Source organism: Neofelis nebulosa, chromosome 1, assembly GCF_028018385.1.
Source record: "Neofelis nebulosa isolate mNeoNeb1 chromosome 1, mNeoNeb1.pri, whole genome shotgun sequence".
In the NCBI taxonomy this organism is placed as follows: domain Eukaryota; kingdom Metazoa; phylum Chordata; class Mammalia; order Carnivora; family Felidae; genus Neofelis; species Neofelis nebulosa.
In genome coordinates, this window is record NC_080782.1 from 196,281,460 (window position 1) to 196,308,891 (window position 27,432).

Here is a 27,432-nt window from a genome sequence, read left to right on the forward strand (position 1 = left end):
GGACATGTTTTGTATCAAGAAAAAGAGAAAGTATTATTCATTTTTTTTTCTCACTGACTAGAAATTGGGTCCATACTGCATCTGAATCAGCACCGTTTAGACCAATGTACCAAGAGACTTTCTACCAAATTCTTACTTGACCAACGGAGTAACAGATTTTCTACTAGACTTTATTGATTAATGATCATATTATAAGGAAAAACAGAGCCCAAAGAAATAGTCGGCAATTCATATTCGCCTACATGATATTTGACCACCGTCACTGGGCATTTGAAGTGTCTTCTAATAGATTTCACAAATGATTCTTAATTTTAAAAATGTAATGTGTCTTGGTATTTGTGTTACGACATTTAAGCCTAGTATTTATATATTTAGAAAAAAGCTCCAAAATGTAAATCATAAGAGTATATGATATTTATTTTGTAACACAATAGATAAAACCAAATACAAAGTGGACTACTGTCTGCACATTATACATTTTGATTCTTAGGCTGAAATCTCTTAACTTAACATTCGCTTAAAATAAGCTTTGGTTATTTAAAAAAAAAAAATGTCAAGTCCATGATTAAGATAAAGTTTTTGCTCATCAGAGAAAGAACTTCAGGAGTAAATAATGATACAGCAAATCCATCCAAAACACTAGGTCTTCATCTTTTGTTTCTTAGACCACTCAGGTGCTTCTTTTTTGGTCTGTTAAAAACAAAAAAAAAAAACAAAAATCAAGTAAAATGCTTATAAGGAAAATAAGAGAGGCCATTCAGAGAACCAAGTACCTATATATACTGGGGCTTTGTGTGTAAAATTGCAGGAAATAATTGCTTTTCTTAATTCGGAAGGATACTCAAAGGCAAAGGTTCAGAAATAATTTCTCATCTGGTAGGTCTGTAGAAAAAACACACATCTGTGTTTTCTGGCTCAAGGCTTGTACATAACACACACATAGGTAAGTATTTATGAATTGATTTTATTTTCAAAGAGAATTACAAAAAATCAAGGACATGGCTCTTTTCATTTGTCTTATGCATCTATATATGGATATTTATCCACTCGATGGATATTTACTGAAGGATTAGTGGGGCCAAATCACTGTACTTTGAGCTTCTGAATTGCAAAGTATTTGCCAGAGTACTTCTTAAGCTTTACTGCTCAATTGTTTCAATCTAAAAAGCATCTGGCTGTACAGAGTAGTAACAAAAAAGCAGGGGAGGTTGACTGTTACAGAATAAAGCACTCAGAACCCTGTATACATAAGGCACTGATTCCGATCAAAACATCCTATTTTATACAATATTACAATAAGTATACAGTGTACTTCTTTCCCACTTAGATCTGCTTCAAAGTAAGAAGGACCATATTCCTAAATATAGATACATATGTGTAGGCACATAGATTAGTATGATAGCTTATGATTTTATCTTTTTTATATTGTTTTATGTTCCATAGCAGATGTACACAATGTTGGAAGTGACATCAATGATCAACTCCTCTTGACCTTATCTATGCCATTGGCCAGGTTCAATGACCACCAAATAAATCGGTGGACCCTCCTCCACCCCCGTTTTACACTGTGGCTCTAATGAGCTATAGATACTTTCACAGGATGGTTCCTACAGGTGACTAAAATTCAGTCTGTCAAAATGAACTCCCCCATTCCTCCATCGTCTCTGTCTTGGTGAACAGTATCATGCTTTGCTCAATCATTGAAACCAGAAATATTTGATTCCTCTTCATCCTAGATTTCTCCTTTTCACTGACTACACCCATTATAAACAGGCTAAAACTTAACTTTTATTGAATACCTTTTTAACTTATTCTGTTCCTATCTTGACCTCACTGGGCCGTCATTGTTTCTAGCTTAATTCCTGTATGACCTCCTAATTCTGATTTGGCTCTCTCTTGTGTTCAATTAATTGTCCACAATCCTTCTAACCTTAGCTTTCTAAAATGTAAATCTGTATTAAAACACTGTAGTATTTCCTTAAAGTCCTTAGCACTAAAGGTGAAAGAGGGGTTCCTGGCTGGCTCAGTCGGTAGAGCATGTAACTCTTGATCTCAGGGTCTTGAGTTCAAGCCCCACGTTGGCCATGGAGCCTACTAAAAAAAAAAAAAAAAAAAAAAAGAATAAGGGGATCCTGGATGGCTCAGTTGGTTAAGCATCTGATGTTGGCTCCGGTCATGATCTCCAGTCCTCGAGTTCGAGCCCACATTGGGCTCTCTGCTCTCAGCAAAGAGCCAACTTCAAAGAGCCAACTTCGGATCCTCTGTCCCCCTTTTTCTCTGCCCCTCTCCAGCTCTCTTGCATGCTCTCTCTCTCAAAAATAAATAAATAAAAAACATCAAAAGAAAAAAAGAAGAATACAATGCACAATATTTAAAAAAAAAAAAAAAAAAGGTGAAAGAAGCTTCCATGGCCAAATCAGGAAATCATAGGGAAGGGCAGGTGCTATCTGCTAAGAGATTTAAAAAGTGGCAGAGGCTGGGGTACCTGGTGAGTTCAGTTGGTAGAGCATGTGACTCCTGATGTCAGGGTTGTGAGTTCAAGACACATGTTGGGCGTAGAGATTAATTAAAAAAAAAATAAGATCTTTAAAAGCAAAAGCAAAAAAAATAAAAATAAAATGTGGCAGATGCCAACTAAATCCAAAAGAATCAGAATGCTAGTTTATTAACTGGTAATAAGAAATACAATTGTTGGAGCACTGGGGTGGCTCAGTTGGTTAAGCGTCTGATTTAGGCTCAGGGCATGATCTCACAGTTTGTGAGTTCAAGTCCCACACTGGGTGAGCCCCGCTTCTCTCTCTCTCTCTTCCTCTCTTTCTGCCCCTTCTGGGATTCTCTCTTTCTCTGCCCCTTGCTCACTTGTGCCCCCTCTCACTCTCAAAAAAAAAGAGAATAAAAATTAAAAAATTAAAATATTTTAAAAACCTCATTTAGCTTTAAATGCTTTACAGCAGGAATTCAGATATGCAAAAATAAAATCCACTTAAAAAAACTCCAACAGACTAGAATAGAAAAGGTCAGAGTACATGCCACAGCTGGGGCAAATTCTGTTTTGACAAAGTGTGTGACGGTCACTAAGTCACAATGTGAACTGTTTTGTTTTTTTTTTTAACTGTGGCTCCTTGACAAAAAAAATCTCTAAGCGGCTTCTGTAGACTAAGCTACAGCTTATAGCAAAGGGTAGATAATTTGTACACCTGTGTTTTTTTCAATCAACTGATACAAAAAATATTACTACTATGTGTGTATGGGAAGAAAGTAAATAAAACTTTTGATATTGAAAAGGAATCTTAAGACCCAAAAAGGACAATATAAGAATTTCAGTAGTAGACAGTTTTTCCTGACTCCTTTTATCTGTCTGGTCCACTGCAGACCAAGTCCTTTCCATCCCCTCCCCATCAGTACTTCCTTTTAACAGATGTGCTAATGAAGTAGATTTGCCATAATCAAATGTACCTCTTTCCAGGCATTAGTGGCTTTTCCTCTTTATAAATTGACTTTCGAGATATTTGATCTCTCACAGTTTCCATTACATGAAATCTTTTTTATATGTGTATATGGAACACAGCTTCAATTCTTATGTGCTGGTTTAGGCTAATTATATTTGCAATTTTATAAAGAAACCATACAAATCAGTGAAAATTTTGGATTATGAGTAGAGTGTTAACAAACGCTAAAGTAAGCTGTACTCCAGATGTAGGGAGAGCTCAGAGGCCTGTGCTACACACAAATGACAGGATTAACTGGAAACCTATCAGGAGTAATCTACCACTACAATGTGATTCTGGAGATAAATAACTGATAAGATAGGTACCTATTGTCACGGAGAAGCAGTCAACTAAAACATCAGTATATTACTCTGGGGGGCTTGGGTGGCTCAGTCTATTAAGCAGATTAAAAGTCTGACTCTTGATTTCTTTTTAAAAAAAAATTTTTTTTTTTAACATTTATTTATTTTTGAGACAGAGAGAGACAGAGCATGAACAGGGGAGGGTCAGAGAGAGGGAGACACAGAATCTGAAACAGGCTCCAGACTCTGAGCTGTCAGCACAGAGCCCGACGAGGGGCTCAAACTCACAAACCCTGAGATCGTGACATGAGCTGAAGTCGGCCACTTAACCGACTGAGCCACCCAGGCGCCCCTGACTCTTGATTTCAGCTCAGGTCATGACCTCATGGTTGGTGAGTTCAAGCCCTGCATCTGTGCTCTGCACAGACAGTGTGGAACCTGCTTGGGAGTCTCTCTCTGCTCCTCTGCTGCTCATGCTATCTCAAAAAAAATTAGTATGTTACTTGGAGATTACAACATATTGAGAAAGTATTTAAAATAAGAAAGAATGATGATAATGCAGGCATAATACACCTGGTAGATTATTCCTGGAATCTAGAAAAAGAGCTACAAACTAAGAATCTATTAGTGCTCAACCAGTGCCACTTTTCTAAAGGCAAAAAGAAAAAAAAAAAAGATGATGTCTATTACATATCATTACTTTGTTTTCCAAAAAAGATATAATCTTGGAATCACAGAAATAAATATTTAGAGTCTTCACAGGCAGCGGACCCGGCTTTCTTACCAACCAAATGAGAGATTCCCCAGATTGTTCAACCTTCACCACCCTCCTTCCATGTTCACAAAGAAATTCCTTACTTCAAAATTACCTTACTGAGAGACTAAGAGAAAAATTACCAGGTGTACTCACAACTGCAAAGAAAAGCCCCCCCCCCCCCCCCCCCCCCCGCCCCATTCCGGGAACCAGCCAGGGCATGCCCAGTTGTGGTCTGACCTAAAGGCGGGAACCAATCAAGTTCTGCTGAGTGTTCAAATTTAAATGTCAACCAATAACAGCTCTGTAACCTCAAGAAATCCCTAACTTGGGGCGCCTGGGTGGCCCAATCGGTTGAGCGTCCGACTTCAGCTCAGGTCGCGATCTCACCGTTGGTGAGTTCGAGCCCCGCGTCAGGCTCTGGGCTGATGGCTCAGAGCCTGGAGCCTGCTTCCGATTCTGTGTCTCCCTCTCTCTCTGCCCCTCCCCCATTCATGCTCTGTCTCTCTCTGTCTCAAAAATAAATAAACATTAAAAATTAAAAAAAAAAAAAAAAAGAAATCCCTAACTTGTTTGTGCCTGTCTATAAAAGAAGCTGTAAGATCCTCGCTTGGGGCCTCTTAGCGTCACCGGCAACGAGAGCGTCGAGGACCGGGTTTGAACCTGCAATAAACGACCCTTGCCGCTTGGCTTTGACTCTGGACTCTGGTGGTTTGTTTTCGGGGGGGGTCTCTCGAATCGGGGCATATCACTTACCAGCTAAAGTACAACAGGAAGAAGCTGCCATTAGAATTCAATGTTAGAATCAAAAAGTTACTTTTTAATTTTTTTGATTACGGTAGGCTCCATGCCCAGTGTGGGGTTTGAACTCATGACCGACACCAAGGGTCGCACACTCTACTGACTGAGCCAGTCAGATGACCCCAAAAGTTATATTTTTTGAAATGTAAATATTGCATTCACTCAATTACTATTTTATAAATAACTGCTAAACTCACTTTTGATGAATGAGGAGAAAAATCGTTTTTATAACCTCTATACCTAGAAACAATTTTAAACTGTGGCAAAATACACATAACATCGTTATCATTTTTAAGCTTACAGGTCAGTAGTATTAAGTATATTCATGTTGTTGTGTGACTATCACCACCATCCATTCACCTTGTGTAACTGAAACTCTGTCCCCATTAAACAATAACTCCTCACTCCCCCCAGTCCTGGCAGCCACCATTCCCCTTTCTGCCTCTATGACTCTGACTACTCTAGGTATATCCTATCTACTTTTATTTCTCTTTTGTCCTAAGGAAAGTGTTAATGGATCATCAAGTGACTGAAGTGAGGGACAAGAATGTAGTAAGAAAGGAATAAAGTCAAGGTATAAAAAAACACATATTAGACATCTTAATATTAAATATGGAAAGGAGCACAAATTTGAAAATACTTTGTCAATACTGTACTTTTTCTGCCTTTGGAATTTCTCTCTCTAACCCTACCTGTCACCTGTCAAAATCTTAGACATTCTTCAAGGCCAACCTCAAATACTTTCTGCGGGAACCCATCAACATCACAGTATCTATTCTTTTTTTTAAATTCCCATAGAACTTAGTATTTTCTTTACTTTAAAGTAGTCCACCCGATTTCATCTATATCAAAATGATCATATCTTCTATAATGTTAAGCATGGGTTCTTGCATATAGTCAGGATGAACTTGTTGAACTGAATTGTACTTATATGAACATTTTTTTTGTCTTCCAGGTGACCACATGTAGCCTTCTAAATCACTTCTACGGAGAGAGTCATGTGCTCATATAAGCATTATGTATAAATTACATAAACTTACCTTACCATTCAGCAGATGCTAGCCATTGAGATAACCAATCTAAGTTAAGATCTGAATCCTACCACAAACTCATAATTTGGAAACTACATACACTATGTACTGGTGCTACCCATTTTTTATTTTTTTTTTAAGTTATTTATTTATTTTGAGAGAGAAATAGAGAGTGAGTGGGGGAGGGGCACAGAGAAGGAGAGAGAATCCCAGTCAGGTTCCAAACTATCAGTGCAGAGCCTGATGTGGGACTCAAACTCATGAACTGTGAGATCATAAACTGAGCCAAAGTCGGACGCTTAACTGACTGAGCCACCCAGGTGCCCCTGGTGCTACCCATTCTTATTATGTTCCTTGCCCTCCCTAGAGCCTAAGGCTCTTTATTGTTTCAATGCTTACAATCTGCATGGAGAAGAGACTAAGAGCAGGATTGCTCATATCTGCATTTTTATTAAGAAAATAGTGACAATGGTATGAATCCTGAGTAAAGATGCTGGTTTGGAAAAGGATGGTAGCAGAAAACTAGCAAAAGGTAGTCCCGTGCGTCTCTGGAAGGAAAAAAGAAAGTTGCTTCAAAGAGGATTAGAATAGCTCCAGTTTTCTTCTAGAAAGGAGATAGGTAAGGCTAGAGAAAAGGGGTAGCACAGCTAAAAGCTACATTGAGAGAGAAAGTAGATGATTAGTGGGAATGAATGGGGTGTTTGTGAATGACAGGGACTGAAATGGTGCCGCCTGTTGCAGAAGTGGCACTAACCACAATGTGGGGACTAACCACAGACTTGGGAGCTGCCTCTTTCACTCTCCCTGTCCTCTTAGTTTTAACAATGAAGTTTCCCACCCAGTAGAGTTTTAACAGCAAAGAAGATAAGTAAATCAGGAAGGCACATAACCGTTTTTTTTTTTTTTAAGTCCTCAACGAGCAAATATTTGAGAGTATCAGCTCTGTTCATGAGCTGTGCAAGGCAATGGAAACACAGCTCCTATCTTTAAAGCATTTATTGCTTCTCGGCCTTTTGGCTAAGATCAAGTGTACTATCCTTAAAGCATTTACATTCTGTGGTTCAATCTAGTCTTTGTTAGTGCATTAAATGCCTGAAAAACAACTTTGCCATATCTGCGATTTCGATGGCCAGCACTTGTCCATAAAATGCACCTTTTGGGGCTGTCTTCTTATATATCACGTGAGCACTGCAAAACATTCATTTGAATATAATAGCATATAAAGAAAAATGCTGCAAGCTCTTATTCTCCCTTTTCTTCTGTATCACAGCTGTACCTCCACCCCATTGCCCAGGCAAAAGTAGTTTTGTGTGTTTTCCTCATACAAAAATATGCGTATATGAACACACATCCATCCATCTATCCAGCATTAAATCTGACATCAGGGAAAAATACCAATAGCAAATAATTTCAGCCAAAGGATCTAGAAGCAAGTTAGAAATGTTTCCATTTTTGAGGGCACCTGCATGGCTCAGTCGGTCAAGTGTCCCATTTCGGCTCAGGTCATGATCTCACGGTTCATGAGTTCGAGCCACACTTTGGGCTCTGTGTGGACAGCTCAGAGCCTAGAGCCTGGAGCCTGCTTCAGATTCTGTGTCTCCCTCTCTCTCTGCCCGTCCCCCACTCACACTGTGTCTCTCTGTCAAAAATAAATAAACATTAAAAAAATTAAAAAAGAAAAAAGAAATGTTTCCAATTTTATGGGCTGCTTGGGTGGCTCAGTCAGGTAAGCATCCAACTCTTGATTTCAGCTCAGGTCATGATCTTACAGTATGTGAGATCGAGCCCCACATCAGCTGCACGCAGAGCCTGCCTGGGATTTCCTTTCTGCCCCTCCCGTGTGTGTGTGCATGTTCTCTATCAAATTAAATAAGTAAACATTAAAAGAAAGAAAAATTTCCATTTTTGCTATAAAACTAAGATTATTAAATAATTAAAACTTATTTTCAAATATTTGCATCATAAATTCCTTATTAACAATATCAGAGAAGATACAAGAAAAATATTGGTATGGAAAATTAAAAATATTCAAATAGCAACTGTAAAAATTATAATGCCAAAAAAGAATCACAGCATGTTGGTATACAAGATGTCCAGGGGTGCCCAAGTGGCTTAGTCGGTTCAGTGTCCGACTCCAGGTTTTGGCTCAGGTCAAGATCTCACGGTTTGTGAGTTCGAGCCCCATGTCAGGCTCCGCACTGGGTATGGAGCCTGGTTAAAATTCTCTCTCCTTCTCCCTCTGCCCCTCTCCCCTGTTCGCATTCTCTGTCTCTCAAAATAAATAAACATTAAAAAAAAAAAAATGTCCAGACTTCATCTCATATGATCTCCTCCCTAATTTTACAGACAAGAACCAGCTCAGAGTGTTTAAATGGTTTGCTCCTGGTTACCCAGTCAATTCACATGAGCAATTTTGCATTAGCACAAGGCCTTGATGCGACTGGTTTACAGTATTAGCTTTCAGTTTTCATTAGGGTATAGCTGAGGTCATACCTTGTTTTTGTTTTTGTTTTTGTTTTTGTTTTAAACTCATGGCCCTGAGATCAAGAGTTATATGCTCTATGGACTGAGCCAGCCAGGTGCCCCTGAACTATACTTCTGACAATTTTTCCCTTATTATAAAAGAAATTAAGTTTATCATAACCCCCCTAGAAAACACAGATAGGGAAAAAGAAGGAAATAAAACTCACCCAATTAACACTTTATATTTTGAATCTTCTTAATTTTGTTCTCATTGCATAACCTTATTTTGAGGTACTGGAGAAATTTTACTGTTAATTATACACTGGGTACAGTCAAGATATCAGAATCATTATCATCCGAAGTGAGAAATATAAGAGATCAGGGTTAGAAGGAATAGTTCATTGCTTGGAACAGAGAAGGGTCAGAAAAGCAGATCAGAGGGCGTGATAGGCTTTAAGTATTTGGCAGTATCTCGTGGTTTTCATCTGACCTTACTTTTCCCATCAACATCTATGCAGTCAGTTTGTTCTTTTCTTATAGATTATAATATAATAGACATATCATATCGTCTGCCATAATCTTAGCCCACTTTCGGAGCCACGGTGCTTTGGAATAAATAGCTGTAGGCAGCTTTATTTGGTACCATGTGATCCCTGCTCACTAGTACGAGTGGCCATTCAATAGGCTGACTAATAACCTTAACAAGTCTCACCACAAAGGGGTATTACCCAACAAAAATAAGTTGCACCAATCAGATTCTTGTTTTTGGAACTTACAGAGAGAACTAAGTTATAACAGAGTAGATCTGAGAAGGAAACATGTCTCAAGACAAGGGGCCAAGTGCAAGTTGATGAGGAAGTAGAAACTATGAGTAAGCAGAAATTGGGAGAGAAACAAAGAGAAGCTGGTGTGCTACCAGAGGAAAATATCCCAGGACACAGCTGCGGAAATCCGGAAATCCGTATAGCTGTCTCGTTTCCTGGCTGGTCAATCTAGGCTTCCTGTTTTCTCTCTCCTGTTAGCACAGCCTCCATTACTGCCACATGAATCCTTACAGTAATTATCCCTTATTTTATCTAAATTGTAACTCTGTCATTTTTTTTTAAAAGGATGTTGCACCAAGTAATCACCATATCTCATTGATCTTGAGCATTATCTGAATGTATACAGAAGTAGCTTAGATCAGAAACTCCTATACTTGACTAATTCTTACAATCATCTAGTTTTAAGTTTTAAAAAATGAAATTCTGGGGACTCACGAAATCAGAGTATCATACAGAAAATCTGTCTGGTTTTTGGTTTCTGTTCCGATGGTAAAAATCACATTTCTTCTGAGAAATTAAAGGATGGGAAATGATGTTGAAGTGTAATATTTAATAATGTTAATCCTGTTTGATTCTGTTGTCTTTTTATTCTTATTTTTATTTGTTAAAACACCATTTTCAGTATTTTCTGTATTATCAATCCAAAGTTTTCTGATTTTTTGTTCTCTGAATGATTTCTGTGCCTGTACATTTCTACCTAATGTATTTCAGTTTATATTAATATAATTGGTTTTATACTTTACGAAGAACGTCTTCGAGCAAAATATACTAATTTACAAATAAGAGGGGGCAGGTGATATTCTGCATTCCTTTTTATTCTTAAATAAATTAAAAAATTATACAAAATGTCTCCCTGATTCTCCTAGAAGTCCTGGAGGCTGAAGGAGGTAAATGCTACATTGAGGCTAATTTCTGGGCAAGTCCAATATATTAACTAAAAATATAAAACCCCACTATCAGCTGTAAGGTAGGTAACACATACATTCAGAAGTGGGATTCATACAGCTCTCTCTCGAGGCCTTTTAATAAAACGATTAAAAGTAGTTTAAAACCAATATGAATAAGAGGCAAGAAGTTTAAAATATATTTATGAAAATCAGAGATATTAAAATTCTAAGTTAATTTCGATTGTACTTACAAAGAGTGTTGGTTTGGGTATAAATATATTGTCTTCATGTTCTCTAGGCACATTTAAAATCTTTGATTTATGATCTTCTGTCATATTTTTTGCTTCTGTTTTAGTAAGAAGTAACTGGTCCTCAGAACGCTTACTGCGCATATTGGTGACAATCTGTTTCATTGCTGCCAATTCCTGTTGATAAATGAAGATAGAACATAATGGCAAGAATGATCTTAGCAAGCAGACTAATCATGACTGATGTTAAAACATAACATGCCCATGTACAATGATGCACATAATAATCGATTAGTATCAATATTTTTAGTATAGTAAGTGATAAATCGGTAATTCCATACTCTAGTGGGTTCCTGATATTTCTGCATATTGGAATCACCTGTGGCACTTCAAAAACTATTGATTCCTGTGCCCCACTCCCCCAGAGATTGTGAATAACTGGGCTGGGATATGGCCTCAGCTTTGGAATTTTCTAAAGCTCTCCAAGTGATTCTAACAGACAAATTTGGGAACCGCTTACATTGCCATGTTCCACTGCAGTTTTTCTATACCTGTTTGGTGAGTAGATGAGTTAGGTACTTAAGTTTTTCTCTTCTGCCTCTTCAATTATCCCATTTCCTTTTGATGCCTTATATGAAGAAGGTAAAGGAAAAAGAATGCAAAACTTTTTTTCTTGCCTACTAATCACCAGTTCAAACCTTAAGTTCCATACAATTTCAGGATTTCTTAAACCGTACCATTCATTCCCTCTTCTTTTACAAATGAAAACTGGAGTTGGCTTTAGCAGTGGCTGCTTGAACTATGAATTAATTATGCTGAACCTCTTAAGTAAGAGCACAGATCACAATTTTCAGTCCTTTCCTCTTCCAAGTCTATTTTGTCTTTTATGTCTCCCCACACTCAAACCTTCAGCATCTAACACACTAATTAGTGGATATTTATGATTAATTACTAAATTCGTTCAATGAAACACAAGCATTTGGAGGACAGACTAAACTTTTCTTTACCTTACTATCCGTAGAATAATGGTGGGCTGTGCTGGAAATAATTTTTTCCTATTATTTTATTTCATTTTCATGCCAAGACGTAAGAGTTATGGAGGCGGAGAGATGTTCTGCTCCCTTCTACTAATCTGTTTATAGACATCAGCTCTGTGTCAGAGCAAGTTCCTACAGGCCTTTCCCCCCGCCTGGCTGTCACTAGTTCTATTTAGAACCATCTAGCTTGAGTGAGTATTTTAAAACATAGCTGTTGAGTTCAAGCCACCGAGCCTTAATAAATCTTAGGGCCAACAGAGGAGCTGGAAGAAATGGTGCCAGAATCCTTTTTCTCCTTTCTGCAGTACTGGGGTTGGCTTGGCCGCTGCACATGAAATGTGTATACCTTCAGACACTGCCAATCTGATAGAATATTATTTGAGCCTTTGGAGGGCTCTTTTTGCTTTCAAGATTATTTCATTTATATGTTCCCTAGAGTGAAGTACCTAATCACTGATTTGATGTTAAACATGTCTGGTATTATGGTAGATTTTAGCTCGTGTTCTACTTTCCATGGTAAGTAGAAGGGAAAGGGGAGATGATGGACTCTCAGCCTATCAAAGGAAAACTTTCTATCTGAAAGAACCTAAATTTACTTGCCATAACTTTTGTATCATAGCATGAAGGTAAAATAATAGGAAAAATAAGCTTTAATACAACCTACTACTAGTCTCCAGATTAACACAATAAAGAGGATCATTCATATTTGCTGGGGAAGGGGACAGGGAGGGCAACGAGGATGAGGAGGGAGAACAGGAAGGAGTTGCAGGTATACTAGGCAGAGGGCTTTGGCTCCTAGGTGCCCTAGAGGAGCCATAATTTGGTTTCTCTTGGGCTTCCTTCTGCCGCCGGTATAGGAGCAGTTAAAGGAAGCAGCTCATTCCTGATGCTGGTCAAGAGACAGAAGGGAAATCATATGTCGTTGCTTTATCCACACAAGGACCACTCAATTTATGGTGCTGTCATAGTCTACCTTTGTTCATCTGATTGCATTAAACAATGTTAGCATGGTTTCTGAAATCTAGATAAAGAACACTTTTTAAGCAACACAGTTCTGTCAAAATCCTATTAAGATGATATAGCTACAATGGATACCAAAAGAACATGTAGAAAAATTTTGTTCAGTTTTATTATGTTTGGTCATAAATGATCCACCCCTTTTATACCAATGGTAAATTTGGGGAAAGAAAATTCCACTTTAACATCACATACGATCTAGAATAACATCATCTACTGAACACATAGAAAAGCAAGCACATGTACTGGAAATATTTTAGTTAGGTTAGAAGTCAAAGACACATCTGTTCCTGACTCTGTTATTAACTATGTAAATTTAGGCAATCTGTTCATTCTGTTCAATGAACTTCAGTTTCCTAATTGATAATATCTACGCTTGTGTTACTTTTTTGGATATTTGCCAGTCGGATAAGTGAATGTGTTTATTTAGCATTTCTTCTGTTGGGAGGTTAAGCAGCTTCTCCTATATTTAAAGGTATTTCCTTTTCTGGGGCACCTGGGTGGCTCAGTCAGTTAAGCTGCTGACTTCGGCTCAGGTCACGATCTCGCTGTCCGTGAGTTCAAGCCCCGCGTCGGGCTCTGTGCTGACCGCTCAGAGCCTGGAGCCTGTTTCGGATTCTGTGTCTCCCTCTCTCTGACCCTCCCCCATTCATGCTCTGTCTCTCTCTGTCTCAAAAATAAATAAACGTTAAAAAAAAATTAAAAAAAAAAAAAAGGTATTTCCTTTTCTGTTGATATCCTTGGCCCATTTTTCTCCCAGATGATTGGTCATTTTCTTCTGCATTTCAAGGAGCTCTCTATATGTTAGAGCCCTTTGTAGTAGGAGTGGCAGTTTTTCTTCCCCCTTGTTTATATTTTGACTATGTTTACACTTAAAAAAAATTTTTTTTGCTATGCAGAACTTTCTGATTCTGATGTAGCTGAATATATCAATCTCTCATTGTATAGCCTTCTCTGTGTTTTCTTCTTCCATTTTCCTCAAGATAGTTTTATGGTTTTTCTTTTCCTTTTCAAACATTTAGACCTCTAATCTGTTTGAAGTTTATCCTAGCTTATGGTGAACGGTGTGGATTCAACATCTTTCCCCCATAGCTATTCTATAATAACATTATATGTTCACCCACTTCAGATGCTTATCTTTATCATATACTAAATTTTCATATAAGTATGTGATTTACTTCTGGACTTTTAAACTCTATACCAATAGTCTGTCAATTCATGCCCCCATGTCACACTGTTATAATGTTTAATGATTCAAGTATTTTTAGGGCTATATTCATAGAAATAGGGGTGGAATTATGTTAAATTACAAGAAAAACTTAGAAAGAACGGACTTATATAATACTGAGTCTTCCTAACCATGGCAATATTTTAATATATTTTTCACCTACATTTTTGGCATAAATTGTCATGCCTTATTTAGTTGTTACTATTACAAGTAACTGGTTATAGTTGTGAGATTCTAATTCTTAGACTGACAAAACGAAAATAAACAAACCAACATAACGTACACGAGCTAGAAAACTTGCTTGTCACTACAAAACAGAATCCTTTGGTGAGATGAAGTCACCTTGAGATCTTCTGGTTTGTTCCTGATCTGCTTTGGTTCTCACCATGTTCTTGCCTGGCTCCTGATCGCTGGCTCCGTCTCCTATTTAAGATTCTGCTCTTATTGTTTGGACTTGACTTTTGCATTTCATTTCTCTAGCTTTTGATTCTGCTTTTCTCTGCTCTACAACTGTCCTTTTCTGACTGGTCAGTAGGGTTATTTGTACTACTATGTAATGATTTACAAATACTGTTCACTGTAGAGCAGAGCGTATGATTAGATCCACAGGAAGGGATCCTCTGATGTTCAAAGGAGAATGTTTCAAGTATCATGTTCAACTGAATTCTTTTTTCTTATACTGCATCTATTGCTCAAAATCATATCATTTACTTGTCCTGTTTGGACTCTGATGTTTTTACAGATATTTCCCTCCCTCTTCTAGAGTTCCTGCCTTTTATTTTTTTTCCTCATTGATGGAAACAATATATACGTTTCTCCATCTTTCCTAAGATTATCTAGTTTCTTAATAATGCTATTAACTGGACTCAATTTTGTACTGACTGCTTTTAAGACTGATGCACAGTTGTTATCCTGAAATTTCTTTTTATTACTTTATTTCTTTATTATTTATCTTGGCAAGTTCCAGTATTTCTTGTACTTCTCTCTCTCTTTGTTATTTGATGGCACACAATCTGGTAGTTTTCTGAGAAGTTACTGTGGAAGAAAATATTGTACTTTTCTTTAGGACTTGCATGGTATTACTTCTTTGTTTCCTAAAGTCAAGTTTCTGGGGCACCTGGGTGCCTCAGTCAGTTAAGCATCCAACTTCAGCTCAGGTCATAATCTTGCGGTTTGTGGGTTCAGGCCCCGTGTTGGGCTCTGTGCTGACAGCTCAGAGCCTGGAGCCCCTCTGGATTCTGTGTCTCCCTCTCTCTCTGCCCCTCCCTGACTTGCTCTCTGTCTTTCTCTCTCAAAAATAATAAATATTTTAAAAAATTGAAAAAAAAATAAAGTCGAGTTTCTGAGAACTATGATGCCAAGCTGATTTCCTATTTCTTTGTAGGTATTTTCTTTCTCTGGAATATTCTATGTTGTTTAACTTTTCTCTGCTAGTTTCCATCTTTTTTCCTTTTTCTAAATTTTAGGAGAGCTCGTTGACTTTTCCTCACATCCTGTCCTGGCATTTTTACTTACTTATAATAATTTCATGACTTTTAATTTAGCAATTTTGAAAATATCACCCTTTTTTTTTTTTGTCCACTGTTTCTTATTTTATGGAAATACTACTTTCTCAAATCTTTCTGAAAAAACTAATTATAGCTACTTTGTAAGTTCTTTTCTGCTATGGAATTTTGTTTTTGTTTTCTTTGGAGAACAGGGTCAGTTTCTCTGTTGATTGTGATTTTTTTTTTTTTTGTATTAAAATGTTTTAAATAAATGTTTTATATTATTTTTGAGAGAGAGACAGAGCGCAAGCAGGGTAGGGACAGAGAGAGAGGGAGACAAAGATTTCAAAGAAGGCTCCAGGTTCTGACTGTCAGCACAGAGCCCAACACAGGGCCCAAACCCATGAATCGTGAGATCGTGACTTGAGCCGAAGTCTGACGCTTAACCAACTGAGCCACCCAGGAGCCCCTGTTTATTGTAATTTTTTCCCCTCTTATGCTAATTATCTTCTTTCCGTTTCTGACAGTCTTTGGTGTGTGTTCCAATTTATGAACAAAGAGCCACATTAAAAGTTTTCTTTTTGTTTTTTTTGTTTCACTCATATGAATGAGACAGTTCAGTACAATCTCTATGTGGATGAGAGAAACTGTTTAGTAAGCTTCACTTGAAGGTCCTCGTGCAGAAAGTAGGTGCTCTTCTCCAAAATGACAAAACGTAGAGTGCCCTAATCTAGAGTCCCTTATTTTGGCAGGTTTAGCCTCTTCTTGGCAAATGTTCCATTAATTTAGAAAGCCATTTCTCAAAATATTTTTTAAAAATTCCTGTTTTTAAAAATGCTATTACTTGTTCATGGAAAAGTTAAAATACTGTAAAAGTGCCATGCCCCAATCCTCTTTCCCTTAAATCACTCGTTTGAGACCTTTAAATACTAATCTATAACATGGTCTGATTTATAATAATATTCATTAATTCTGATATACTCTTACACTGATTTCCAAAAAGTGAGCAGTATTTATGTTAAAATCTAGTATATCAGATACATAAAAAAATTACAGTAACTTCAGAATGAATGAACCATTCTTTAAAATTAACAACTCCAGAACTGCATCTGGCTGAACAATTGAGACTTAGGGTAAAACTGAAATAAAATGAAACAATACAAACCACATTGAAGTGAAATAATTACTGTTCAAAATGGAAGAATTAAGGGCAAGGACATTCTTATAAAACTTCTAGATGATGATGATGAGGACGATGACGATTGTTACTGCAGAAATAATCTCTACAAACGTGATAAACTGCTCTCGTAAATCCAAAATCGTATATCTCGGCCATTTAGTAGAAACTATGCACAGAGAGTGGTGGTATATTAAAACAGCTCAACTACACAGCAGCTGCTTAACAGTATTGCGTAGTTGATGCCAATAAATTGCTGAAAGTTGTAAACTCTGCAAAGATGTTGGCAAGGGGACACATAGATGGCATTTCTTGATGAAAATAGCTCTGACAAGTATAATGCAAAGTATGTGCTCCACTAGAGGTCAAATGTAAGTGTTTTTACATACAAATAACAATGTGTCATGGCTACTAAGTCAGATAATTCTGTGCATCTTTCCTACTTGAGGTAAACACAAGGTAAAAACCAACCTTGTTTTAAACCAAGTACATACATATTTTGGATATTTAAATTTCATCTGAAAGGGTATTTAAAAAAGATTTTATTATGGAAATTTTCAAACATACAAAGACAAGAGCATATGAAGGTCTCAATTTCTATTGGCTAACTATAACAATGATAAACATTTTGCCAGATTTGTTTTGTCAAACAGCTTTAATGAGATACAATTCACCACCATACAGTCATCCATTTAAAGCATATAATCCAATGTTTTTTAGTATATTCGCAGACATTACGATTACCCACTATTACTATAAGTCCATTATGAAACTTTTATTTCAAAAAGAAACCTGGACTCCTTTAGGAATCACTCTGCTATCCCACCTTACTCTCAACTTCTCAGCCTTAAGTAACCACTAATCTTTTTTCTGCCTGTGTAGATTTTCCTGTTCTAGACATTTCATATGAATGGAATCATAAAATATGTGATCTTTTGTTACTGGCTTCTTCCATTTAGCATAACATTTTCAAGGGTCATCCATGTTGTAACATATCAGTACTTAATTCCTTCTAACGGCCAAATAAAACTCTATTATCTGATTATACTGTATTTTGTTTATCCATTCATCAGCGGATGGACATTTAGGTTGTTTCCACTTTTTGACTGTTGTGAATAATGTTGCCATAAAGATTCATGCACAAGTTTTTGTGTGGACCTGTTTTCATTTCTCCTAGGTATATACCTAGGGGTGGATTGCTGGGTCATATGGTATTTCTGCATTTCTGTGTTTAGTTGTTTGAGGAAGTGCCAGATTGTTCTGTCAACAATGTTTTATCTATTCCCTTACCAGGTTTTTTTGAAACATTTCAAAGCAGATTTCAGACCTCAAATCATTTCAACTTGCAAATACTTCAGTGGAGATATTTAAAAAAAAATTTTTTTTTAAGTTTATTTATTTATTTTGGGAGAGAGAGAATGTGTGTGTGAGCAGAGAGGGGCAAAGAGAGAGGGAGAGAGAGGATCCCAAGTAGGTTCCGTGCTGTCAGCACAGAGTCCAACTCGGGGCTCAAGCTCATGAACTGTGAGATCATAACCTGAGCTGAAGAGTCAGATACTTAACCGACTGAGCCACCCAGGCACCCCAGGAGAGATTTTTAATATGTGATTTTTGAGGAATTTAAAATATACCTTGAATGCCAATGCCACTACACTCTAAACAACAGATAAAGCAGATTTTGTATGGCAGAACTGTTAGAGAACAGTACCAGTATCTATGACTGCAAACCCCTCTTTTCCAGTCCCTCAGTCTTCCCATCAAAATACTTGTTCCCATTTGTAGGCTAACGTCTCCCTAGAGTGCAGGTCTTTCTGGGTTCAAAGCTGTCATTATTTACACAATAGAACATCTATCTTCTATCAAAGCCTTTGATACACATACTTTCAGGTTTGGAAGGGATCTTCAAGTTATTTAACCCAGACCCTATACAAAACAAAACAACACAACAACAGCAAAGCAACAAAGCAACAAAGCAAAGGAAAACAAATAAAACATGTCTCCTTATGAGGTCTATCCTTAGGTTTTAATTCTAGCCTTTGGATACATGTATAACAAGTCTATTACTGCTTCTTTCACATGCTTACTTCAAATTTCTTACATCTCTCTGAATCATTTCTTCTGTAAATACCCCCAGTTCATTCATCCCTTTTATGACTAAAAAGAATTCTTGAATTCTTTCGCTATCCTGATTGTTTTCCTCAGGTTATCTTCTAGTATTGAAAAGTTTTGGGCCTAGAACAGAACAAAGAAAAAAGTCTTGGCCAGCGAAGAGTAGAGTAAGGCCTATCTACTTCTTATTCTAATGTATTTAAGACGACATTCACATTTTTGGAACCATACCTTATCTATGACTGAAAGCTTAGCAAGAGCTCAAGTATTTACTTGAATGAGAGACTACTGTGCTGTCATAGCCTAAGGGATGTAACTAATCACCTGGTACATTCTTTCCTAAACTTGGATATAATCTTAAGGTCAGGCAGAAGAAGCTAGTGTTAATACAGTAGAGCAGGCCCCTGAGTTGAAATCACTGCCATTGTTGAACTTCCAACAGAAGTATGGGCACTTTGATTCTGCTGATTGGTTTGTACATACCTTTATCTCTTCTGATTGCTGGGTTATACATCTTGGACTTCTGACTGCTCTGCCTTCTGGTATTCATGCTCTCTTGGTGCCCAGCTTTCCCTCTGAAACAGTATTCATCTAGTTGCTGTCTAGTTTCTGGCCTTTACTCTCTTAGTATAATCTGATAGGTTTTTATGCATGTTCTAGCTGATGTCCATCATCGACTTCAGTCTCTAAACACTGTGCTCTATTTTGAGGGCTGGTTTCCCGAGTGTGGCTCACTCCAGTGCCTATACTTTCTCAATGTTTTCTTCTTAGTCTTCTTTGTGTTAGCTCCTTGATATGTGATCAGTGACTTGTTAAGTTACATCAAAATAGTGCTAATATGGTACCTAACAGGATTATGATCATAATTATCTCACATCATTGTTCACAATCTCTTGGTCACCACATATTTCCAGGGACTTATCTTATAGCTTTGCATTTTGTGCATCTCCTCATGTCCTAGAATTGTGTGGTTTGTTACAAACTGCTACAGTTCTAAGTCATAAAAACACAGGGTTAGAAATGATAGTAGGAGGTCATTTACTTGTCCCTTACTGATTAAAAAAAAGGTCAGAGAAATGTACTTACTATTTAAAAGAAAATATGCCAAACTTCTGAAATATAGTGGAAATAAAACATATTTCATTCTAAAATATTTAAAAAACTAGAAAATAACAGGTCTATATGATACCTAGTAGATATGAAAATATGATGTGAAAAAAGTTAAAAGGACATATATACGCAGATAAAATATTTTTATTTTTCTTTTCCAGATAAAATATTTTTATGATGAGATGTATTGCTTCACACAAGACATAGTTTTGCTTGTAATATACAACAAAGATATTTGTAATTTTAAAGATGATGAAAGATTAAAGCCAAAATACTTATGAAAATCAAAATAAATTAAAAAAAAATTTTTTTAATGTTTATTTATTTTTGAGAGAGAGAGAGGGAGAGAGAGAGAGAGAGAGAGAGAGAGAGAGAGAGAGACAGAGTATGAGTGGGGGAGGGGCAGAGAGAGAGGGAGACACAGAATCCAAAGCAAGCTCCAGGCCCTGAGCTGTCAGCATAGAGCCCGACGCGGGGCTCAAACTCATGAACCGCGAGATCATGACCTGAGCCAAAGGTGGACACTCAACTGACTGAGCCACTCAGGCACCCCGAAAATCAAAATAATTTGACCTAGTTTTACTGAGTTCTGTACAAGTCCACATAAACACAGAGGTCCACCAGAGTACAATCTAAAAGAAATTCACGTCTTTTATGCAATTCAAAACTGAGAAGAGTTATTAACTTTCTACAAAATGGATAACTGAGATTCAGTTGTTATTTCTGTGAAATGGGTAAAAGACCATTATAGGGTTCCTGTGAGGCTTAAATAAAGTAAATGAGTATAAAAAACTCTAAAGTAATATACAAATATTAAGCATTCTTATTATTAACTGAAAAGCACCTATTTTGGGAAAAAGTTCAATGCTCTTGAATTCTATTAAAAAAAATTTTTTTTTAACGTTTATTTATTTATTTATTTTTAGAAAGAGAGAGAGAGCTGTGGAGGGGCAGAGAGAGAGGGAGAGAGAGCATCCCAAGCAGGCTCTTTGCTGTCAGCACAGCCCAATGTGGGGTTTGAACTCACGAAATGTGAGATTATGACCTGAGCCAAAGTCAAGAGTTGGACACTTAACTGACTGAGCCACCTAGGTGCCCCAGTGCTCTTGAATTCTAGAAGGCACAAGCAAAAGACCAGGTCTCTCAATATGAAGGAATAATTTAAAACGTTTGCTTTCTTTGATTCCATATTTCCAAACACACTTGGTTGAAAGCAATCTATAACTGATCCGTATGTATATTAGTGTAACATAATCTGAAAATGTTGTAAACATTTTGGTAAAAAGAAACTATAAAAATTCAAGATATTATTATTACTGATATGTAATAGGTTTGGTTCTGGCATACTTTTAAAAGTATATGTAAATTCGAGATTATCAATGAGTATTTTTTGCAATATTTTACTCCCTGAATTTCCTTGGACCTGAGTTCACATACCCTTATATGGAAAAAATAAGCATTCTAAAACTTTATAGAAAAAATATGACTTCCTTTGTATGTGTGCTTTAGGTTTTCACTATAATAATTGTCTTTCTTTAAAATACTCACTTAAACCCAGCAAATCAAAGCAAATTTTAACTGGAAGAGTGCCACTAAGATGAGAAATGTATAAATCTGAGAAATAATTGCATCTTCATTTAAAGAAAAATTAACTTATGCATTCGGTGGTTTTTTTTTTTTTTAGGATGATGTAAAATATAACTACAGAAGTATATAAAAAAACATGTAAAAAAGGTACTCTTAAGAAAATGTCAAAACAGTGAAGTAGGAACCAAAAGGAATGACACACATATAGAAATATGTAATTTATTTGAACCCTTTATGAAGTGGATTGCCTAAGGGGCACTTGTGGTGCTGAAATGTCCCTGAAACTTTCCGAGAAATCACAAAGAACATAACGAGTTAGAATCCGGGAACATAAACATACCATAAAAGAATGATAATTATACTGTGACTTCACTTTTAAGAAACCTGGCTAACTGCAGGTTTGTTTTCTTTTTGTTAGGTGATATACACTGCAGTAAGGGGTAAGTTATCTGGGCTAATGGGACTACAACATTTAGGCAAGTATGGGGCTTTGCATATTCTATGTACCGTAGTAAGGAGTGGTTGGTTAATTCTGGTTAAATACAAACTGAAATGCCTGTAGACCCTGAAAGATATTATTGGTAGAGGCACTAAGCGAAGGGGTAGAAGAACCTTACTTAAGTCTTAGAAATAGATACTGCCCATGAACATATACCATTCCTTAGAGGCTGGATACCCATAGAGGTTGCTGCGTCCAGGGTTTTAGGAATAGCTTTACTGTAGACAACCTTTTCAAAGCTTTTTTTTTTTTTTTTTTTTTTAATTTTATTTTAGAGAGACAGAGAGCATGCGAGTGGGGGAGAGGCACAGAGGGGGAGAGAGAGAATCCCAAGCAGGCTCCACACTTAGCACGGAGCCTGACATGGGGCTTGATCCCACGACCCTAGGATCATGACCTTAGCCAAAATCAAGAGTCAGACGCTCAACCGACTGAGCCACGCAGGCGCCCCTAGACAAACTTTTCAGATAGGACTTCCTAGTGGCTACTTTCAGATAAATCTCTGAAATTGTTCTTGGGTGTAAGAGACCTTCCGTACTTCTTCAGTTAAAATGTTATCAGTTGTCAGAGTGTATTTTACTATCTGAGGGAAGGGGATGAGGATATATTAAAGGCTAGTTTCTAAAACTTTCTATTTGACTATTCTATTTGACAGCTTCAAGTGCAATTATAGTGGAAGACTGTAAAGGGCCATAACAAACATTCAACTGAGTACTTATTATGTGCTAAATAGTGTGCTAAAAGGCTAATATACAAGGAAGAATGAAGTACTTTACTGGGAAAGACACATGCATAATTATGACATATAGTGATGTGAACATTAATAGAAATATTTAAAAAACTATTGGAAAGAGGTAGAAAAAAAAGGTAAGTTTTTCTTTGTCAAGTTACAGAGAACTTCAAAGCATACATAACATATGAACTGAATTTTGAAACAGAAGGGAAAAAGAAAAAGGAACCACCTTCATAGAGTTATGTGCCTGTGACATGCCAGGAATGTTACTACAGTATTTCATTCTCATATAGTCCTGCAAAGTAGATATTACTTTCACACACGAGGAAACTAAGTTTAGAGGGGTTCAATTATCATCACAAGAATCCATGGCTATCAAGCAGCAAAGCTGTGATATGAACTCATCTTGTCTGTTTAACTTTTGGCTTTTTCCACTGTATTCCAAATGTAGGTGACATAAAGAATATAAAGGTAATTCCAACCTTACAATTTAACAAGAGATCTGAACATGTATAATATGCATACCTAATAGAAGGTGGAATGTAATTCTGGACCAATCCACCTGTCCATCTTCCCCATGTTGACACCTAGCATGTTGAATGCTACTGGAGAAAAATTACATAGAATGGTGGTACTACTAGAAACACATGGTGTTTCAACTTGGCAATTATTTGATGTTTCCATAATATATATCACTCATTTACTGTGTGGCTATTTCAAAATTCTATTTCCTCAAAACTGTGACATTAGCACATCTCCTGCCATTATAGCATAGCCATTAGACAGGAACTACCTAAATTCTTACCACCAAACCTACAAACTCACTTTTATCTTAACATAATCTTTATTTCTATCTTCAAAATGGAAAAGGTATAGCCCTCCTGTCTAAAGTTAACTCCCATCACTGTGCTCTGATCTTCTCCTTCCCTAACACTTTGCTCAGCTGATTATTTTCTCATTTGTATCTGCAACGTCTATGTGCCTCCTTCCCATCACCATTTAAACTGGATACTCTCATCCAATGGAAAAAAAGACAGTCTATTTACCAAATGGTGCTGGGAGAACCGGATAGCAACATGCACAAGAATGAAAGTAGACCACTTTCTTACACCATACACAAAAATAAACTCAAAATGGATGAAAGACCTAAATGTGAGACAGGAAACAATCAGATTCCTAGAGGAGAAAACAGGCAACAACCTCTTTGACCTCAGCCGCAGCAATTTCTTGCTCGACATGTCTCCAAAGGCAAGGGGAATTAAAAGCAAAAATGAACTATTGGAACCTCATCAAGATAAAAAGCTTCTGTACTACAAAGGAAACAATCAACAAAACTAAAAGGCAACCAACAGAATGGGAAAAGATATTTGCAAATGACGTATCGGATAAAGGACTAGTATCCGAAACCTATAAAGAACTTACCAAATTCAACACCTAAAAAACAAACAATCCAGTGAAGAAATGGGCAGAAGACATGAATAGACACTATTCCAAAGAAGACATCCAGATGGCCAACAGACACATGAAAAGATGCTCAACGTCACTCATCATCAGGGAAACACAAATCAAAGCCACACTGAGATACCACCTCACACTGGTCAGAGTGGCTAAAATTAACAACTCAGGAAACAACAGATACTGGTGAGGATGTGGAGAAATGGGAACCCTCTTGTACTATTGATGGGGATGCAAACTGGTGCAGCCCTTTGGAAAGCAGTGTGGAAGTTCCTCAAAAAATTAAAAATAGAAATACCCTATGACCCAGCAAAAGCACGACTAGGAATTTATCCAAAGGATACAAGAGTGCTGATTCATAGGGGATCATGTACCCCAATGTTTATAGAAGCACTTTCAACAATAGCCGAATTATGGAAAGAGCCTAAATGTCCATCAACTGATGAATGGATAAAGAAGATGTGGTTTATATATACAATGGAATACTACTTGGCAATGAGAAAGAATGAAATCATGCCATTTGCAGCAACATGGATGGAACTAGAGGTATTATGCTAAGTGAAATAAGTCAGTCCGAAAAAGATATATGTTTTCACTCATATGTGGAACTTGAGAAACTTAACAGAAGACCATGAGGGAAGGGGGAAAAATAGTTACAGAGAGTGAGGGAGGCAAACCATAAAATACTCTTAAATACAGATAACACACTGAGGGTTGATGGGCAGGGGGGGTGGCGGAGGAGAGGGGAAAATGGGTGATGGGCATTGAGGAGGGCACTTGTTGGGATGAACACTGGGTGTTGTATGCAAGTGATGAATCACGGGAATCTACCCCCAAAACCAAGAGCACACTGTATACACTGTATGTTAGCCAATTTGACATTAAGTTATATTAAAAAAAAAAAAAAACCAACACAACTGGATACTCTCTAGTGTGGGAGGTAAAAGCCCTCGACTTCATGCCTCCTGCCTGATCATGCTATATTCTCTGATTTAAATATCTTAAGGGCTATTTTTCCCACAGCCCACTTTTCAACTTCCGCTCACTCATCAATTCTCTGTCGTCTGCTTTTTAGCTCTACTGAAAGTGCTGTACCATCTTGTTAAATTCAATCGATGGTTGCTTTTTTATCTTTGTCTGACTTGGCCCCTCGACAGTCCATGTCACTGGCCAGATTCTACTCTGCTTCTGATGTTCCTGCTATCTTTATGGTCACCCTGCACTCTAATTTGTGTATGTACTTTTTCCTCTGCCCATCCTTTAAATGTTGGTACTCTTCAAGAGTAGGCCTCTGCCTTTTTCTGCTCTCACTCTATGTAGTTCATTTATCAGTTCATTTAATGACTTCCATGTAAAGCACTATCTTTATGCTGTGACCCCCAAATCTCTACCTCTAGATGAGTTCTCTTTCTTAGGCTCCAGAACCTACATTTTAAAAAAATATGTATTTTAAGCTTATTTATTTATTTTTGAGAAAGATAGAGACAGCGTGACCAGGAGAAGGGCAGGGAGAGAGGGAGAGAGAGAATCCCAACCAGCCTTGTAGCTGTGAGCACAGAGCCCAGTGTGGGGCTTGAACTCAAGAAACTGTTAGATCATGACCTGAGCTGAAACTAAGAGTCGGAAGCTTAACCAACTGAGCCACCCAGACGCCCCTCCAGAATCTACATTTTTAACTCTACTGGTTATCTCTACTTAGGTATTTCCTTGAGATTTTCTTCTCCAAATCTATTTCTCCCATGTGCTGTGTAGCACCACCATAAACCCAGGCCACAAGCCAAAACCCAGGCCATCAATTCTCATTCCTCCTTTCTTCAACAGTTTCTGGATCCAATCACCACGTTCTATGATTCTGCTTTCTAAACAGCTTTCAAATTAGTCCATTCTTGGGGCACCTGCATGGCTTAGTCAGTTAAGTGTACGACTTTGGCTCAGATCATGATCTCATGGCTCGTGGGTTTGAGCCCTGCATCAGGCTCTATGCTGACAGCTCAGAGCCTGGAGCCTACTTTGGATTCTAGGTCTCCCTCTCTCTCTGCCCCTCCCCAACTCACTCACAAGAGTGCGTTCTCTCTCTCTCTCTCTCTCAGAAATAAACATTAAAAAAATTCAAATTAGTCCATTTTTGCTCGACACCATCATCACTAGTCAAGTTCAAGATACCACCATCACTCACTGAAATACTGGAATAGCTTCTTAAGTGGAGCTCTTACCATTACCCTTAATATAGCTGCAAAAGAAATTAGAAAAGAGCTTTTACATCAGCTTTTTTTTTTTTTTTTTTTTTTTTTAAATGCTTATTCATTTTTGAGAGACAGAGAGACAGGGCGTGAGCAAGGGAGGGGCAGAGAGAGAGGGAGACACAGAATCTGAAACAGGCTCCAGGCTCCGAGCTGTCAGCACAGAGCCCTATGCAGGGCTTGAACTCATGAACCGTGAGATCATGACCTGAGCTGAGGTCAGACGCTTAACCGACTGAGCCACCCAGGTGCCCCTTTTACATCAGCTTTTTAAAATTATGCTCAGTATTCTATTAGACATTTGGCTGATTAAAGATGATTTTCAAACTCTTGAAAACATATTCTAAGGGCACATGATGAAATATACACACAGAAGCGCAGAATTAGAATTTCCAAATCAGCAAATCTTGTTTCAATGAGGCAAAGATGAGTGGATAAAAATGGATGAAACATGAAAAAGCCATTAAAGAAGATTCCTGATAGGGGCCTGGGTGGGTCATGATCTCACAGTTTGTGGGTTCAAGCCTCACATTGGGCTCTGCACTGGCAGTACAGAGCCTGCTTGGGATTCTCTCTGATGCCTCTCCCTGACTCGTGTTCTCTCTCTCTCTCCAAATAAATACATAAATTAAAAAAAAAAAAAAAAAAAAAGAGTCCTGAGAGGTACACTCAACAAGAAAGAAGACATTCCAAGTCATCACATTTCTTTTACTCAAAACTGAATTATTTAGCTTGAAGCCCTGCTATGCAATCCAACAGTGGGGTCCTAGGAGTTGATCTTTTCCTTGACCTCCTTTTTACCTCATTATTTAAGATTAAATTATTTTATATTTTTACACCTCAGAGGTCTCAGTATATAAGTAAAGACATTTAAGGGTAAAAAAGATCACACCCTATTGAAAGAAACAGAGAAAGTTATTCTGAGGCATCAAAAGTGAAAGAGGAAAAAAAAGAT

General features: G+C 37.4%; 1 protein-coding gene and 1 pseudogene across 6 annotated transcripts in view; one reads left to right on the top strand and one right to left on the bottom strand.

Annotated features, from left to right (window-relative positions):
* Window positions 1-392: 392 nt before the first annotated feature.
* The window catches only part of PIBF1 (progesterone immunomodulatory binding factor 1), a 207,329-nt gene continuing 180,289 nt past the window's right edge, over window positions 393-27,432 (bottom strand). For 2 of the 6 annotated variants that reach the window (XM_058683081.1, XM_058683088.1), the window contains exons 17-18: window positions 10,802-10,975; window positions 393-690 (exon numbers count right to left, since the gene is read on the bottom strand). In XM_058683081.1, the coding sequence (XP_058539064.1) occupies window positions 640-690; window positions 10,802-10,975 (225 nt within the window). In that variant the 3' untranslated portion in view covers window positions 393-639. The other 4 variants (XR_009248370.1, XM_058683117.1, XM_058683097.1 and 1 more) reach the window with 4 other exon arrangements.
* On the top strand, window positions 7,374-7,522 carry LOC131490118 (U2 spliceosomal RNA; annotated as a pseudogene).